This window comes from Fundulus heteroclitus, chromosome 23, assembly GCF_011125445.2.
Source record: "Fundulus heteroclitus isolate FHET01 chromosome 23, MU-UCD_Fhet_4.1, whole genome shotgun sequence".
Taxonomy (NCBI): domain Eukaryota; kingdom Metazoa; phylum Chordata; class Actinopteri; order Cyprinodontiformes; family Fundulidae; genus Fundulus; species Fundulus heteroclitus.
The window spans coordinates 8,291,286-8,309,448 of record NC_046383.1 but is presented as its reverse complement, the minus strand read 5'-3'; the positions used below and the strand labels follow the sequence as shown (position 1 = coordinate 8,309,448).

Genomic DNA, 18,163 nt, shown 5'->3' with positions numbered 1-18,163 from the left:
CTTGATGCCGGAATATTCTGTGAAATAGCATAACCTTATGATATTGTTTTCCCTTCAGTGAAAAACTCAACAGATTTGTGTATTTCATAAAGGATTAAGAAGAGGAGGACGGTGACATTTAAACAGAACCAGCGTCGGCTTTCTGTCTCACTTACCCGTGTTGTAGTGCTTGGTGCAGTAGCGCAGATCCTTCTCCTCTTTGAGTATAAACTGAGGTAAGGTCAGGCCGTCGGCCACCTGCACGGCTCCCTTCTCGTCCCACTCGAAGATCAGGTCGTTCATGGTGTAGCCGACTGGAGAAGAGACCAGAGAGTTACAATGTCTCCACCACCCTGTGGATTATTTTAGGAGGAGGATGATGATTGTGTTTCTGCACCTTGCTGAGCCCACAGGAAGAGGTGCACCTCCTGTAGTTATCATCAATATAAACAATAAAATCTGTTTTTTTTTCTCTGCGTTTGCTAGGAGTCCACACTTTTTTACCAAGTGTCCAAGACAATCACAAGACGGGGGGTATAAAAGCAGCAGAGTTCCACAGCACAAACTAAATTTTTCACACTCAGACAAGTGTCGGGTCGCCATGTGTACCAAATCATGCTCAGATCAGACCATTGCTGCTGTGCCGCCCTTTGACTATGTTGTAGGGAAGGAGCTTTAGCTTTGCCCCAGACAAACAAGGTCTGATGAGGTTTTGGCTGCAGGCTGAACGCTCGCAGTTTCTATGTTGTGTCTGATCAGTGAAGATTTACTTAGTTCCAAGAGATGGATTGACAGCGTCACTATGGATTGTCTCAGATTTACCCTAGTCTGTTTATTACACTGCTAAAAAGAATATTATTCAAAAGAACGCTTTGAAAACACAACAGATCTCAATGGGTAAAGACGTCTAAAGTTGATAGCCCTACTGTTATGGACCAGGTTACTGCTTTGGGAACAAAAGGTTCCACGTCATTTAATAAAAATGTAAACTATTAAACCACCAAGGGTATAATCCGAAGTCACAGAGAAGGTGAAACTGAAAAACTAATGCAGCAGCGTAGCTCAGTTTGCTAAAATATCATTGCAGCAACTCAGATTGGTCCTTAGTAGTTTGCATGGCCCCCACCTGCTTGTATAGATATCTGACAACCAAGAGGAGGAACCTCCTTGGGTATCTTCTCTCAGCTCCTCACCAGGACAACACTGAGCTTTCTGACCATCTCAGGTGCAATCTGGTGGTGTCGGATGGACCGAAACATGATGCCCCAGAGGTGTTCTGTTGGATTTAAGGAGCTATAAGGAGTGTGGAGGCCAGTCAATGGTATCAGTTCCTTCATCCTCCAAGAACTGCCTGCGTACTCTTGCCACACGAGGCCAGACTTTATCATCCTCCAGGAGGAACAAAGGACCCACGGCATCAGAGAAGGGTCTAACAATAGGTCTAAGGATTTCATCCTGATGCCTAATGACAGTCAGGCTACCGTGGTTTATTCTATACAGGTCTGTGTGCCCCTCTGTGGAAATGCCTCTACAGACCAACACTGACCCACAACCCAAACCAACAATGAGTAACAATGTTTCATTCATCTCATGAGCTCAGAGTGAAGGTGCTCTCCTCTGTGAAAAGAACGGGCCTCTAGTACCGAACCTGATAATTCTTGTGTTCTGCGGTAAATGCCAGTCAGGCTCTGTGGTGCCGGGCAGTGAGCACAGGGCCTACTGGCCGATGTTGAGCTCTCTGGCCACCCTCCTGGAGTCTGTTTCTAATGGTTTGGTCAGAGACGACTGGCATAAAAGCATTGGTAGCACCCATTCTGTTCCTCCTTGCACAAAGTAGCAGATCCTGGTCCTGCCGATGGGTTAAGGACCTCCTGTCCAGCTCTCCTAGAGTAACTGCATGTCTCCTGCAATCTCCTCCATGCTCCTGAGTCTGTGCTCCGAGACACAACAATCTGGCAATGGTATGTATTGATGAGCCATCCTGGTGAAGTTGGACTGCCTCTAAAACGTCTGTAGGGTCAAATACAAATCTACTCATCAGTCATAAAAAAAAAATTAAATTAGGAGGGATAACATGTCTGTGGCCTACAATTGTAAAACCGTCTCTGGTATTGGAGTTGTCTCATTGCTGCCCATTTAGCACACCTGCTTTCATTTTATCAACACAAAAACAGCCGACACTGATTAACAACCACCTCTACTGCTGATCTGACCAGATCATTATCCCAGAAGTGGAACTGGCTTGATGATATACTCTGATTAAAAAGCATTCTTTTTAAATTTACACTAAATCCCTGAAGCTGTCATCGCAGCGGTTGATTGGCTGCTGCCGCTGCCTCAGTGCGTTTGAATACTCACAGCTCTCCAGCTGCATGATGCAGGTCTGGACGTCCATGGGGAAGTTCTTCAGATCCATCGGACAAGCAAGGATCAGAGTTATTCTGCACACAGAAACAAACATATACAGCTTACAGGAGAAACATTATATGAAGATTTATCTGTATTCCTCAAGCAATCAGGGAAAAACCAGCAAGGTCATTCATTGCATTTTTTTTACGGTGGCCAGAACTGTAATTTTGATCAATCACACAGAACTTAGCTTAAAATCAACAATTCAGGGGTTTAACACAATTGAAAAGATGCCTAAAATAAACTCTAAAACACTTGGTTGCATTTAGAAACTGGGACGTAGTTAAGCTGTGAAAACAGCAACAGAAATCTATATTTATGCAAATTTGTAGCGACATACAATTTAGTAATCTAATGTTGGCTTGTACTGGTTGAAAAATGTATTAATGTAGTTTCATAACAAAAAAATCCACTCTATTGATGCCACTTAGACCTGTGATTAGACTTTTTTTTCTCAGTGTTTTCTATAAACTCACTTTGTTAAATTGGTAAATATTTCCCAGAGCCCCACTTAAAAAAAAATAGTCTGCGGTGTAAATATATGCTGTATTTAAAGAGGCAATTCTCTTTACAAATAAAGAGAAAAAAGTATACAAACAAATAAGTGAATGGGAAAAATCATCTAACATCAACGTAATCTAGATGAAATGTCACAAAGACATTTCAGCCAATATTTTGCAAAATCCAGAAAATATAAAAAAAATGAACAGGTTGCAAGATTCATCATTAGCTCGAGGAAAGCGAGATCTGAGTGAAAGAGTGGATTGTAAGTTAGAAAAGTAAACTCTATGTTCAAAAAATAGCTTGTTCTAAAGTAATCTGACAGTTTAGAAATGGTTCCAAAAGAACCCTAAAAGTTCCTTTCAGTAATTTTCCACTTTCATAGAAAAAATTGGTACGTTGCAAATGAACCATTAAAAAAAGGAACCTGTACATTTTATAAAATGCATTTGGAAGTTCTGTAGAATAACATGAAAGTTTCATGTTGTAACTCTTTTTAGGTTCCACATAGTAAGCCTCTCAAACTCCGGATTAGCTTTAAAAAAACGCTAATCTGTAACAAGCACACAAAATAAATAAATAAAAATAACTGCAGGGGAAAAGAAAACTAATGGCCCCCAAAGTATCCGTATATAAAATAATATAAAATCTGTGTTAAAATCTCTTTGCTTCTATGAGTAATTTAACAGAAGTACAGCATCAGATTGTATCTTCTAATTGGGGAAAAGAGTCTGGAAACAAATGCTCCTTTATACATAATTGTACTTAGGAATTATGAAAGTAATTTAGTTCTTTTCCGTTCTTTTCAAAAACATAATTGGAACTTTGTTAATAACTAATTAGTCAACAGAGATTATTTTAACTCAGAAAAGTAAAAATAATCAAAAACCGCTGTGAGGGTCTACTTTTCTGTCTGTAGAGAGTTAGCCATCATGAGGCTGTCACAACCAAGAGGAGCTGAGTCGACTCCTCGTTTTCAGTCCTTCTGTTCCTCTCTGACCGGACACCCGCTGCGACAACGCTCCCATCCCGTCCCGCTGATGTACCAGATAAACTCTGCCGCATCTGCACATCCCTACAAATCCTTGACAGGATGCTGAGTATGTTGTGCTCACACGATGTAGCCGGCACAGATGTTCCACTTTCTAGGGAAGACGTTTACCTCTGAGGTTTTCCTACCTTCTGCATTGCAACACATGAACGCCTAATGCTGCTGACGGAGAATGTGACCATTTTCTGAATCTGCCACAACTTGTAATCCGAGGGACCTCTGATCCTCTGGGTCCTCTATTTGTTATCATCACAATTGTTGGAAAACCAACCAAAAAATATGTATTTATTCAGGTTTTTATATTCAGGTTGGCTTTGTTTGCAGCTGAAGAAGCACAACTCATTAATCTAAAAATGCAATTTTGCCTAAAATCCTTCATCATAGTTGTGGACAATAATTCAATATCAATATATATTGCGATATAACTTTTTTCAATAAAGATGATATGATATTTCCAATATTTTAATGTACATCATAGTCTGATTACAGCATTTGTCACTGTATGACATTCTGGGTTTTATGTAGTTTTATGGGCTTTATCTTTTTTAAAGCAACTATTTATAAAATGTTTTATTGGAGGAGTTTTATAAACATGGCAAAAATAATTGACATCTGTTTGTAAAGGCATCTGTTTATGGCTTTCTTTGCAGTCTTTCTGAGGCTTTCATTTTGTTTAAATCGACATTGTATCGACAGAAATCAAGAAATATATCGTGATATAAGTTTTGGCCATATTGCCCAGCCCTACTTGATCAAATTAGTTACGATTACATAAACGTTATAATGTTAATGAGTTATGCTCGGTTTGTTTGTGTAATAAAGGAGATGGGCGAGACGGATTTTGGTAACAAATGGGGGGATTAATCAATGTTTCTTCGGAGGGAGATGGAGGCCTCCATTCCCAAATTGGTCCTGATCGTTGTCCTTCTGCTGTTTGAGGAATGACAAACAGAAAGTCAGCAGATGAAGGAAAAGACGAGGCCGGTGGAGGAAGGCGGGCGGAAAATTTTACCGTGGAAACTAATTTCCTGCTTTCTCTGGCAGGGGTCAGTTTGTCATGGGGGGAAAAAAAGGCCAATTTTGCACAAGTGAAGCTGAAGGCAGACAGCTGACAGACGGTCAGGAACGATGTACATCCACTGGATGCTGCTTTCGTTTTTGCTTGTAAGGATGCAAATGTCTGGAATGAAATATCCAGAGAAGGTTGTTTTCTTTCCTACATCGCCGTCTGCTTGTGCAAACTCTGGGCCTTTAAGTCTCAAAAGTCACACACCTAAACAATCATACAGTTTTTCTTCTGAAACAGAATTCAACTTGCGCAAATTGAACAAAATATCATCTCGGCGCCTGCATCGAGACCTGGTCATCCAATCTCCAAGGGTTTACTTTTATCTCTATGAAGAACACGGCATCAATGCAGACTTCTCTGGAGCGATAAACATCAAAAACAGAGTAAACAACATTCACATCCCCACCGTTCTCCCTCTCCCCCTCCGGATGGTTTAATATCCCTAGCTGCCTCGTCACCTTTGAGATGGAGCTGATCAACAGAGAGGCTCATTCTGACGATGTCAAGTTTAAAAAATGAGAGGCGCAGACAAGGAGTGCAGGGTGCCTCTGAGCTTTGACGATATTTATAAAGGACCAATCTTCCAGCTGCTCCTGCTGGACACAAAGGTGAAAGCCGGGGTTGATAACGGATCAGAGACACTGCTGGAATACTAACAGGACTGAGTAGATTACCACGGCTGCTGCTGTGCTTTTTCATCCTCCCCTAGCAGCTACAGTAAAAGCAACAAGGAGGAAACACGACAGGCTGAAAGATTTGTTGGCTGAGGGAGGCTGTAACTGTGAGAGGACGCCACACGCGGAAAACAGAGATAGGAGGGAAAAAATAATAATAAAGCTCCCTCCACGAAGATCAAATCATTTTTCAATCCCTCTTGATTAAAATATTACATGAAAATTAGATTTATTGCTTTCGCTGAAAGCTCCCTGTTCCTTCAGAGATTGAAAAAAAAGAGAACCCTGAGCTTTATCGGATTATTTACAAACTAAATCAACTTCTTTAACCTATTAATACAACAGCGGGAATATTAATCTTAATATTAATCTATTAACATTTTACATATACAATAAAAACCATTCTCAACTTCCTGAGAAATTTAATGGATTTAAATTTCCTGAGTTTGAATTCAAAAGAGCCAAAGCTAAACAAGCAAAACAGACAAAAAATAGATAAATAAAACAAACAAAAAACAAAGCCAACTCGTGAATAAAACTGAGTTTTAAATGTTAAGATTAGGAGCCACAAACCCACAGAGAATAGGTTTGGAAAAAAGACAGGAAAAGTAAATAGTAATGTACTACTACTGAATATTTTGAAATTTGGGTGAAATTACTTCTAAGGCTTAAAAAAAATCTAATAAAACACACAAAAAACAAATTCCTTTGAAGCATCTGGTTTCAAAGGCATTTGAAACTAGAATTTCGAAGAATTTAAAAAAATACATAACATTAATTAGTTTTAAGATGTAAACAAAGGCCTTATTTGCTTAAAGGAACACCAAACACGCGCTGTTAATCTTGGAAAGCTGATTTCATCTCCCAATAGGACCAACCTTATATTGTTTCCCAATTTCTTCATTTTAGCACAACATACTTAAACTTAAACACCCAGTAATTTGCATTAACCCATTAAAACCTAGCACATTAATTACATTTAGATTAAAATAGTAATATAACATCTGAATATTCTTGGCCAAGCCTATCAAAATCAGCATCATGTTTAAAACTCCTTTCAGATTCACTCTTATTCTACACAATGAAAATGGGATACATAAAAAATCTAATTAGTAAAGGTCTTCCTATTGAGTGTTTTAACATCACATATAGTTAAATGGACGGCAATAGTTATTTTCACAACTGCCTGATTTTCTAAACGCAGTTTTAAACACTGCCAGGTCTTTTACTGCCGCCAGATCTTGTTCATGATCCCAGCTGGAAACAAATTCAGTAGCATCTTCCAGAATTTCCTGTCTGAATTTTAAGGAGTGTTTATAAATGCAGAAGGATGTAAAAACAACATTTATAAATTAACGCTGGAACCACCAAGGAGTCATTTTGACTCCCCGTGCATTTTCAACTTTGTGTAACTCTGCTGAATTGAAGTCCCCTACGTCACAATTCATGACTTTTGAAAAACAAAATCATGAAAAAAAAGTTATCTCTTCAGTTATAGGATATTTGTAAATGGTAAATGGTAATTGAACTAAACTTATATAGCGCTTTTCCAGCCATGCTGACCACTCAAAGCGCATTTTGTAACATAATATATCAAAATTAAGATCAAATGTACCCAGAACCGCTGAGCAAATTAACAAAAAATATATATATATTCTAGGTTGGTTTAGTTTTCAATTAATATAAAACTATGATAAATGCAATTATTATTAGTATATTTTAGTTGGTTTGACAGGAGATTCTGCAATGATGAATAAGAGGGAAAGAATAAAGAAAAAAAAAACGTTTTGGCACCGCTCAGAACATGACAGAGCAACTTTGAATTGGGGATAGTAAAGCTTTTGTCAGGAATTCAGAGCGAACCAAGTCTGTGATCAATAAACAACACAACACCAAGATAACCTTGAAAATATGATGGAGAAATATTCCAGCACCAATAGCCAATTAGATATTGCCGCAGAGGAACGTGTGAGTCCCCGACTGCGGCTTCGTGCCTTTTATGACCCGGTGTAATTTCATTTATGGGTTTCGCAGAAAATTACACACTGAATATGCCCTCAGTCCAACACCAAACAGTCTCACAGTGCTATAACCGTTGTGAAAGAGTCAAGACTGTGGAGGATCAAATCAAAGCACAAATGCAGCCGATGGTGGCGTGCTGTCTGCTGTGTGCACTGCTAGCCGTGCGTGCATTTATTACATTCTTTTGTCAGCAAATAAATAACTTCCATTTCCAGACATAACATCAGTTTTATCTCTTATCTGATTGGAGTTTTTCAGTCTCAGCAAAATCAATAGAAATGTGACCCGGAGGCTTTAGGCGTAAGATTATCAGCCATTACTTTGCTCCAAATGCTCAAATACAATATTTCAAAGAAGGAAACACATTTTTCTACCCTGCTGAGAGGAATTTGTAGATCTTTAGAAAGTACTTTAGTATTTTGACACTTAGCTACAATTTAAACCATTAGGGCTAAAGTCGGTCTTTTGCAGTTTCAAACAAATTTTTTCTTTCTTCTTTCATTACATATCTGCTGTTTAAGTTGTTTCCTGTTAAGAATCGGTAAACCTGTTTACTTTACAACCACCAAAGACTCCAAACCTGCAAGATGACGTAATTTGGGCTCCTTTTTAGAGGTGCCTTAACAAAGGTGCTCATGATTCTTAAGAGAAAATCAGAAGATTTGTGTGTTAAACTGTCCCTGTGCACCTTTATCTTCTGCAGCCCAGCGACTGAACAGCTGTGGCAGGAAACCTCTTTATAGGAGCGGCCCCCTGATTCTTGTTCTGCAGGTTTTAGATGTGCCGTTGCGGCCACACAACCGCCTCAAATGGTTGGATGATGTCCTTGGCTTCTCCTAAGGTTCTGAAAAAATTGGCCTTTAACAGCTGAAACACTAAGAGCGTCCTCCACTCACCGTATGCTGTAGAGCACGTTGCCATTTTTCGAGATGCGCAGGAGCTTGTTGTCAGTAGTGACCTCATGGAAGTTGGCCCCCTTCTCGTTGGCGAAGAACAAGTCGGGTTTCCAGATGGAGTCCAACATGGACGGGTCGAGATCCAGCGAGTCATCGGGGTACTCGCTGTAAGCAAGCCTGGGGTCGTTCCACTGCTGCCTCAGGAAAATGTTCACTCTGTAGTCCTGCGTGCACAAGGAAAGGACGGCGGACATGAAATGGTTGAAGGGAGGGATTGATAAAAAAAAAAAAAACGATTTATGGGTAAGAAAGGTGTCGGGATACTAAAATATTCGTTTCACCAGTCCCAGAAGTACCTTGACCACCCAGCCAACAGAAACACGCGGGATATTCGTTCATTCGCACACTCACACCCAAGGACAGTTTAGAACAACCCTTTAAATGATCCTGCATATTTGGGATCTTTGGAGGACTGGAATCCCCTGGAAAAACTGGCAGTAAAACCTGAAGAACATACACAGAAGATGTGAATGTGGTATTTTTTGTTGTTGTTGTAAGGCTACAGCATCATCCAGTTTACAGTGAATGATATTGCTTCTGTTCCTAAAATGTTGCTCCATGTAAACTGAGTCAAAAATAAGTTATAAGAAATTCTTTTAATAGACAGATAGTTTCATAATCTTGATCATAACCTGAAAAAAAAAACCCACAGAACCACAATAAACATTAGTCCTGTAAAAACGAAAGACTGATGATTTTTCTTAAGCTGATTGTATCATTTTGCTCTTCAATCAAATTTTCACGGTTTTTATGCATCATTTGCATGCTCTATTATTTTACAAGAAATTAATTTTAAAGCACAGTATAAAGTATTTTTTTTAAATATGTGGTGATTTGATTTTTTTACTGCTTTTTGAAGTTTGTGCAGTAAAAACTTTACCTGACTCCGCCAGATGGATTTGCTCCGCATATCCATCTGGAAACCTTCCGTTGAAGTAATTTTGGGAAGGGGTGAAAATACTGGTTAGCTGATTGGCCTATGTTGGTGATAGACGGGCCAAATAAACCAATCAGATTGTTGTATTTTCGGCGAAAACACAACCACAAGCCAAGCTACTCTTGCTGCTGCAGGTAAAGCCTCGTTAGCTCAGCAAAGAAATACTCTGTAATTCCGATAAAACTTGCTCGATAGCCACACTAACGCTAGTTTCATCGGCTGAAGCCGCCATGTTCTTTAGACTGAACTGTCGCACTTCTTGTTGCGTCACACCTCAACCCGCCTCAAAGCCAACGCTGATTGGACGTTCGTTTGGTGAACGGCTCCAAATTTTCATTAACGGAAAGTAGCCAGACTGATCTGCGAGTGAAACCTTGAAAGCTCGCGAGATCAGGATGGTCTCACGAGGCTAGTAAAAACTGCGATCTGGAAAACAATGTCTTTCTTTGGCCAATACAGTTAGAAATGTCTCATTTCTAATTGAACTGCTGGGATGCAAGAAAAATAAAACAGATTGAAAGAAAGACAAAGTAGGCATAAATGAAACATTACGACATTCTCACCTCTGCTACAGAAGGAACATTCTCTGAAAAAAAATTTACTTGGCAGAGAAATTTAATTACGGCAAAAGTTATAAAGCGTGCACCCTTGAAAATAAGGTTCTAAATGCATCCACAGGGAGGTGTTCTGTTTGAAACAAGAATAAGGAACGATGTGGGAAAGGAAGGGGAAAAAAACAGCTTCTCATAGGTCATTGCACTGCTGACTCAAGATGGCACGGCTCCACGGGGAATACAGCATTGACAGAAACCAGCAGTTGGAGCTGCAGAGTGATGGACAGGATTTCACGGCTGGATGACCAGGTGCTCATGGGTGTTCATCCATATGTGTTTGGTATTTTACTGATCATGGAGCTGTACCACTTTGGGCTGCAACAGGAACAATTTCAGCTTAAAATACAGCATCTCATGGCCCTTTTTCCCCCCTCTGCTTCCTTCTTGATTTTAATTGAAGTAACAACCATAAAAAGATCGAAAAACACAGCAGAAATTGGGGATTTCTGCAGGAGAAACCAGTAATGGGAGGTAAAACTAAGATGTTGGTGGCAACCAGAAATAGAGGCATAAAGAGTAGACAGGCAGATGGATCTGAGTCCTGAGTTGAAGGTCACTGAGCTTCTTTCGTCTTCCAAACACAGACGGAGAGATAGACTGTGACAACACAGTGAGGGTTAGATGAATCAGAGAAACAGAGATAGGTTTCTCATATGGGCGCGGGATATTATTTCAGACAAAGTTTTAGATAGGATGAGGCGTGTTGCTGAAGTTATGTTAGAAATTAAGAATTACAGATGAAAGCGCATCCAGCTCGGTCGACACATGGTTTATTTATTTATTTATTTTTTTAGATTGTTCCAAAACTTTTACTTTTCTTCCAATCAGCTTGCATTTCCTGTAGCCTCTAGAAGGGCTCTTGGTCAGTGGATCTCCAGATTTCTAAAGGTAATGGACTTAAAATGAACAGAAAACAGCCAAATTCCAAAGAACAACAACAAAAGTCCTTCAAAAGGCCTGGATAACTATTGATGAAGACGACTTTAGGAGATCACAATGGGGACTGGCTTAAAGAAAATATACAGAAAGTGATTGCTTGATTTTTTTGCCCACTGTCCTATACTAACCAAGCCAGGTTTAATGTTTTTCAATTAAATATATTTCTTGGAGCATTTACTTTGCAAGTTTTCACATGTTCATTCAGATGAGAGAAAATGTGTTTAGGCAATATCACATGACAAACAAATTAACAGTACTACATCTTATATAAAAACTCTAACATGAAGTGGCCACATATATTGCCTGGCACCTTTAGATGTTCGTTCCACCAACCACCCTGTCGGTCTGTGTATCATGTGTTGCACTTCAGATTTAAAAACTAAAGGCAACTGTGACCTGAAGAATGAACTAAATAAGGTTTTAGTTAGAAAATCTTTTTGTGTTGAAATAATTGAAGAACAAAAAACTGCAGGCTAAAGTACAGTTAGCATGCTGCCAGGGATGCATGTGATATCTAAAATTATTATGCATGTGATGTCAAATTATTAAATTATTATTATTAAATAATTATTTAGAGATGTGTTTCCAGATTTTAACTCCTTTTTATTTCCTTAGCTTTTAACTGATGTTACAAATATATTTTTAAGGGTATCAAATCATAGAAGGTCTGTCAAAATTAAATTTGCATGAACTTGCACTCCCGTCCTTTAGGTGGCAGTGTGAAGAGGCCTACGTATAGGTACGTCAGTTCTTTCACACATGAAATAAAGCAGCTTTTGAGTAGCTGTCCACTGTTCTGACCACTATGCATAATGGGCTCTTTAGGTGCTTTGGTGCTATCAGCTTTTTGCAAATTCACATACATTTGCTCCAGTTTCCTCACCTACAAAAATCTTAACGATCTGAACTGAGAAGAGGTGGTTCAGGCATCAAGTGAGGCTCGTGTTCGGGGGACAACGCTGTAGGAGGAGAATCCCAAGACAAACAAACTACTCTTTCCTGGGAATGCCTCTGGATCACCCAGGAGGATCAGTAATAAGAGGGTAAGATGAGTAAGAGGAATGTATGGGTTTCCCCTCTGAATCTGTTTGTCCCTGTGCTTGACCTCAGATAAGCGGGCAAAAATAGATGGATTGTTATATTTTCCTGCATGAAGTAGTTTTCACTTAGATAATGCACCAGGTGTGTGTGTGTGTGTATATTATATATATATATATATATATATATATATATATATATATATATATATATATATATATATATATATATATATATATATATATCACCACAGCATTCAATTAAAGATTTGTTTGGAGGGTTAGAGCCAGAGCTGGAACAGGATTGGACATTTATAACGTCTGCAGTAAAGTACCTTGATATCTTTTATGAGATCGCTTGAGTAGCTGACTCAGTCGACATATGGTAACAGTTTTTAGTTTCTATTTTATTTCCTTTCTTCTTTGTCTCTTTGTTTGGTATGTGAGCAGGCTGGGCGATCCAGATATTAACCGCTGTCCCCTCAGAGTTTCACCGCATAGCCCTCCATTCTTCATTTTCCGTTTCACAATAAGAGTCCAGCCCTCTCCTGTGTGGAATTGGCATTCAGTTTGCCCCTCGATCTCCCTAATTGTCAATTATTCTCGGAATACCAAGCCTGGCTGCTTGGGCTGTCATTAAGCTGTGTGGCGTAGCAGAAAAAAAAGCATTGCGGTGACTAGGTAGGGCCATGCCAGCAGCCCCAGCAGGTGGCATTTCAAGAAGCAATCAGCCGCTGAGCTGAACATGTGTGCGCTGCAACAGCCTCAGCCAGGCTCCCTCTGTTTATCACTGTTTATTACACCAAATATCTCACATGAAACAAATGAGCTCGACCTTTTCTGAATGAGTCACCTTTTTTCTGCTTGAGAAAGTGATAAATAACCTAAGACCGCCTAGATGAGGAGCGTGTGCTGATGGGGAAAAGAACGACGGAGAGCTGTGGGCTTATTCCAGCGTCATCGGTTTGATTTCAGCTCGGCAAAAAAATAAATAAAAGAAATAAAAAGCTGAGTACAAATGGCTGTGATAGAGTCACTCAAAAAACGAAAATACCAGGCCTTGCAAGGGAATTCATACCTATAAAGTTTTTTTCTTTTTTTTTTTTTTTTCTTTTACATTTTGTCACATTACAGCCAAACACTTTAAGATATTTTCTTGGGATATCACTTTAAATGATAAATCAACCCAAAGAAAATTATACATGGTTTTCATAATATTTTTTACAAATAACTGACAATTTATTGTATTTATTTAAGAGCGACCAATTGCCTTCAGAAGAGACCTAATTAGTAAATCGAGTTCACCCGCTTTCTATTTTAATCCCAGCAAAAAAATACAACTCCTCTGCAAAGACCTCAGGGGATTGCTGAGCAAACTACAACTTTGAGACCAAGAACCACAGCAGACAGGTCAGAGATTAAGTTGTGGGGGTGTATAAAGCAGGTCTGGGTTATACGCTTCTGTCCCAAGCGTTGAACATCTCAAAGGGCACTGCCCAATCCTTCATCCAAAAAATGGAAAGAGCATGGCACATCACTGCAGAAAACAGCCAGGGCTACGATGGATAGTTGGGGTCAAAGCATATCAATAAGTCAGATGGTCCAGTCAAATTTATGACATAATTCCAATTGAAAATCCATGGAAAGACTTGAAAACTTATGATCAGACATTTTCTGTCCAGTCTTGCTGAACTGAAACTATCTCTTAAAGGGAGAGTGGTGTGGATGATCTACTCTTTCCTCTTGCTGGCTGTACATGCGAGCTTCTAGTGTTCATATATCCAGTGAGCTTTGGTCTCAGCCGTTTATTGTAGCGCTCTCAATGTATACTTGGTAAATGGCTGAGAGTTCAAAGAAGCAAAACAGCTGGAGATAGGCACCAGCACTCCTCACGTCCCCACAAGGGATAAGCATGTTGGAAAATGGATGGATGGATGAAAGAAGCAAACTGTTTTACAGGTTTATGAGAAGAAGAGGAAGGCCTCAGAAGACAGAAATAAGACCAGAGTGGATTTGAGGAGATTCTTTCACGCGATCCCCCTGAGGAGCTGAAGAGCAGGTAAGATAGTCTTACTGCATCCCCAGCTAGTCTTACCTAGATTTCTGAAAGAAATCACCCACTATACCTTTAAAGAAGCACGGACAAAAATGTTGATCTCTTGATGTGCAAAGCTAGCAGAGACAAACCCCAAAAGATGAGCTGCTGTAATGGATTCTGAAGGTGATTTTACAAATCATTAAATAAGGGGCTCAAAACAAAAATGCACGGAACCCTTTTTTTGGATTTTTTGTTTCTAGGAAACTTCACAGCTGTGCACTACGTGGTGTTTGCCTAGCCCATAAATACGTACATTAAAGTTTAAGGGGAATGAATGTTTTTGCAAAGCACTATAGGAGATGAGGTGGCTGTAAATATGCGAATCACACCTTTAAATCGCCTCAAACATTTTTCAGAGCATAACTCCATCACGTCTTAAAAATGTACTGTTGTTCTTCCAACAGCCAATTAAAACCCTAGTTTCATCCACTGGTCAAACACTGTGCACATTGTCAGCTCTGTAAGGAACAACGGAGGCCTGCCGTGGGCGCGGATGGATGGACAGTAAACCCGATGGCCAGAAGTCACGAAAAGAACGGCGCTTCACTCCAAAAATCAAATGAGCAAAAAGTAATTTGGCATTCTAATGAGAGGAAAGTAATATTAAGGAAAATTGACTGATTTCATACGGGATTTTAGCATTAGACAGAGCAGACAAGTCATTTGAGTAATCGGGTTATTAAAAATGTTATTGACACTGAGGCAAATCTGTATTAAAGCCTTCCATCTAAGGATGTGACATAAGGCCGCTGGACTGTTTGAAACCATAGTAAAATTATCCCCCATCGGCATGCTGCTACGGAGCCATTAGCAGAGGAATCGCTGTACTTACACAACACCAAACTCATTTCAGCATGTATTAAACTCAGGCAGTAAACCACGCATGAAGGACTACAATCCTCCTCCTCCTCCTCTTCTTCGTGCGCCTCCTTCAACAACGAGAACAACAACAACAACAACTGCAGAAAGATCTGCAGCCATATTCTAATTCCACGCCTGTCATAACATCCCGCCGCCTTCCTGGAGTCTGCTCAGGTAGGAAGAGGAGGATACGGAGCTTCGCACATTATGGTAGCACATCTGCTCAGCTATGACAGTGAGGCAGCAATATGGCTTCTTCTTTTTTTTTTTCCACTGTTTGGCCTCAGATGGAGCCACAGTTTGCCGGCAGCACTGTGGGATGTCAAGTAAATTTACAGAGAGATCCAGAGAGCAAAGCTTTCTCTGTTTCATGATGGGGTTTTAATAAATGAGAGGCCGGATCATTCAGTAAACACTGACGCTTTTAACCCGAACTGACCTTAATCCTTTGATTAAGTCATTAGTTTCAATTTAATATTGGTGACAACGTAGCTACCATCACGAGGTACATAATTACCATAGCCATTATAAGCAAAAATGTTTATTTGTAAAATGTATAGTTTGTAGATTATTTATAGTGTAATTTGGTTATTTTTGTGTTTAAAAACATTTTCTTTTTAAACAAAAAAAAGCAAAAAATTTATTTTGAAGAAATGTAAAAACGTAAAACATAATATGGATACATTTTGGGTTTATCGATTTTTTGATCTATTAATTTCAAATTTTTTACAATGTAATTTCTTGTTGATTTAATATAGCAAATAAATGAATAGAAATAGCAAAAATAGTATATAGACAAAAAAATAAATAAAAACAATCTTCTGATCCCTTGGTGTTTGTTTTGTTTTGTGTTTTTATCACTTCTGAGTTCTTTATTATTGTTTAAATAGTCTTACCATATACAATTCAATTCTCTACATTTATTATTGCTAGAAAGGTGTTGCCACACAGTCTCCTCCTGTGTTCGCTTCTTTATGCATTTAGATTTATTTCTCTTAGATCAGTGTTAGTCTTTTTCCTGCTTAGTTTGTTGTTATTTTGTCAAGTTCAGCTCCTTTTAAATTAATTATTCTCCTTCCCTCAGTCTGCCAGTTTGCTCTCTTCCACATCTGTTCCTAAACCCCTGATCAACTCACCTGTATTGATGATTAGGAAACTTTTTGCATTTGGTTTTGCCGGACCGTTTTCACGGTATTGCAGTATTTTCAGATTTTTTCGTATTACTATGTGTAAAGTCTAATCAACGTCTTTTTTTTTATTAAACACGGGGATGTTAGAGGTTTCACAAATCAAGACAGATAAGACACGTAAGGTTTGAATGGGGAGAACAAAGTGAGGAAATAAAAGAAGTAGAAGAGGCGGATGAAGAAAGATGAGACAGAGTGAAGAAGCAGTGGGAGTGCTGAAGCAGGAATGAAGCCGTGTAGCGCCGGTACTTCAACAAGCACTGCGCCATTCTGCTGGATCCATCGATCACTGTTTTTCACCAGCAGCACCGCCGTGTGTGTGTCCTTTATCTCTGTGAGGACCAATGTTAAGAGGACAGCTTTTACACAGCAATTTATATTTAGGCTGGCCTTCACTTTGAGGCCAGACTCAGGTTTGGGCTGGGCGTTTAGAGAGATGAACAAAGGTGATTTGTTGTTGTCATTGTGTTTAAAAGGCGTAAGAAGCATCCGTGTTGCATTGAGACCTGAGCTTCAGTTACCCGCTCACTCAGTCATCAGTTCACTTTGCTTTGCTTTCGCTTTCATCTGACTCAAATTATTTTTTATGAGCTACGCATGTGTCATGTTTCCCATGAATAAATCAATGATTGCAGGTTACATTTCTCTTCCTTTTACTGTGACACAGCTTATTCAACCATGTGTTTTTGCATTTGTTTTGGTTGTACTTGGTAAAAATGCACATTTTAGATTTTAGTAATTGCCAGTGTTGATCTGTTGTTATTTTGGTGTTTTATGCTTTGTCTTTGCTCAATTTGTCAATAAATAAAGCCTTTGGTGTTTATTTACGATTTTAACGGAAGTACTTACTGCACTTGCGTTGCAGGAGATAAAACAAGGAAGCGGCTAATGGCTATTAGCATCTCCCAGCAAAACAATGAAGAATGTTCCAAGTTCCAGTGGGGAAAAAAATGCAAAAAAATACACGTTTCCAAGAGGGAAAAGACTGGAATGTTGCTGGGAATATGGTATGAACGTTGGTGTTCCCTGAAGCGGACACTAAACCTGCCGAGGCTCAGATGTGACCACAGAGTTGACTGAGGTGAGTAAATGTTCTGATATGAGGCTCTTAAAGTTGCTGTTAGATATTTAATTAATAGCGAGGCATTGCAGAGGGTCAGGCTTGGTCTGGCATTATTTAATTTTGATTTATTAATTAAGCAAACCGGTATTATGATAGTTCTGCGATACTGTCCCTAGATGGCACCACGTCTGTTTAGATCTGCTAATCGCTCCCGGTGCTGGGGCTATACTTAGCCTCAAAAGGGACCATCAAAACTTTATCAGGATGGAGCCTTGGTGCAAATAACATTATTCTATCATAATCAAACTTTTTTTTATCTTTTTTTTAAGCATATGATGTGGCTATTTACCTTTTAAACAATTCAATTGGCAAAGGTGCATCTTGAACAGGCAACAAGAGGAGGTAAGGGGTTGCATGCTGATGTATCCGACAGTCAGTCGTAAAGGGTCATAGACAAATTACTTAGCCTCTTAAGACCTGGTAATTTTAGTCTAAACATAGGCTTTTTGAAGGCTGAGAACAATCAGTTTCTCTTCAAACCTATCTTTCTTTCTCCTGACAGACCTGTAAATAAGGCTCACAATTGAAGAGAAACTGATCAAGTGTCTAAAAGCCTGTGTTTGGACTGAAGTTATTAGGTCTTCAGAGGTTAAAGATGCATATGTATCAAAAATGTCATATGATGCAATTATTTTACCAGTATTTAAATTCTTGCTTTGAACCCTCAGGTTCAACAGATTATAATTGAACCCTATGTGGAATTCTT

General features: G+C 39.2%; 1 protein-coding gene across 3 annotated transcripts in view; it reads right to left on the bottom strand.

Annotated features, from left to right (window-relative positions):
• Positions 1-18,163, bottom strand: part of glra1 (glycine receptor, alpha 1) — a 155,214-nt gene that overhangs the window by 39,886 nt on the left and 97,165 nt on the right. For all 3 annotated transcript variants that reach the window (XM_036127006.1, XM_036127005.1, XM_036127007.1), the window contains 3 exons: positions 8,602-8,825; positions 2,338-2,420; positions 156-293 (listed from right to left, as the gene is read on the bottom strand). In XM_036127006.1, the coding sequence (XP_035982899.1) occupies positions 156-293; positions 2,338-2,420; positions 8,602-8,825 (445 nt within the window). The remainder of the gene's footprint in view (positions 1-155; positions 294-2,337; positions 2,421-8,601; positions 8,826-18,163) is intronic.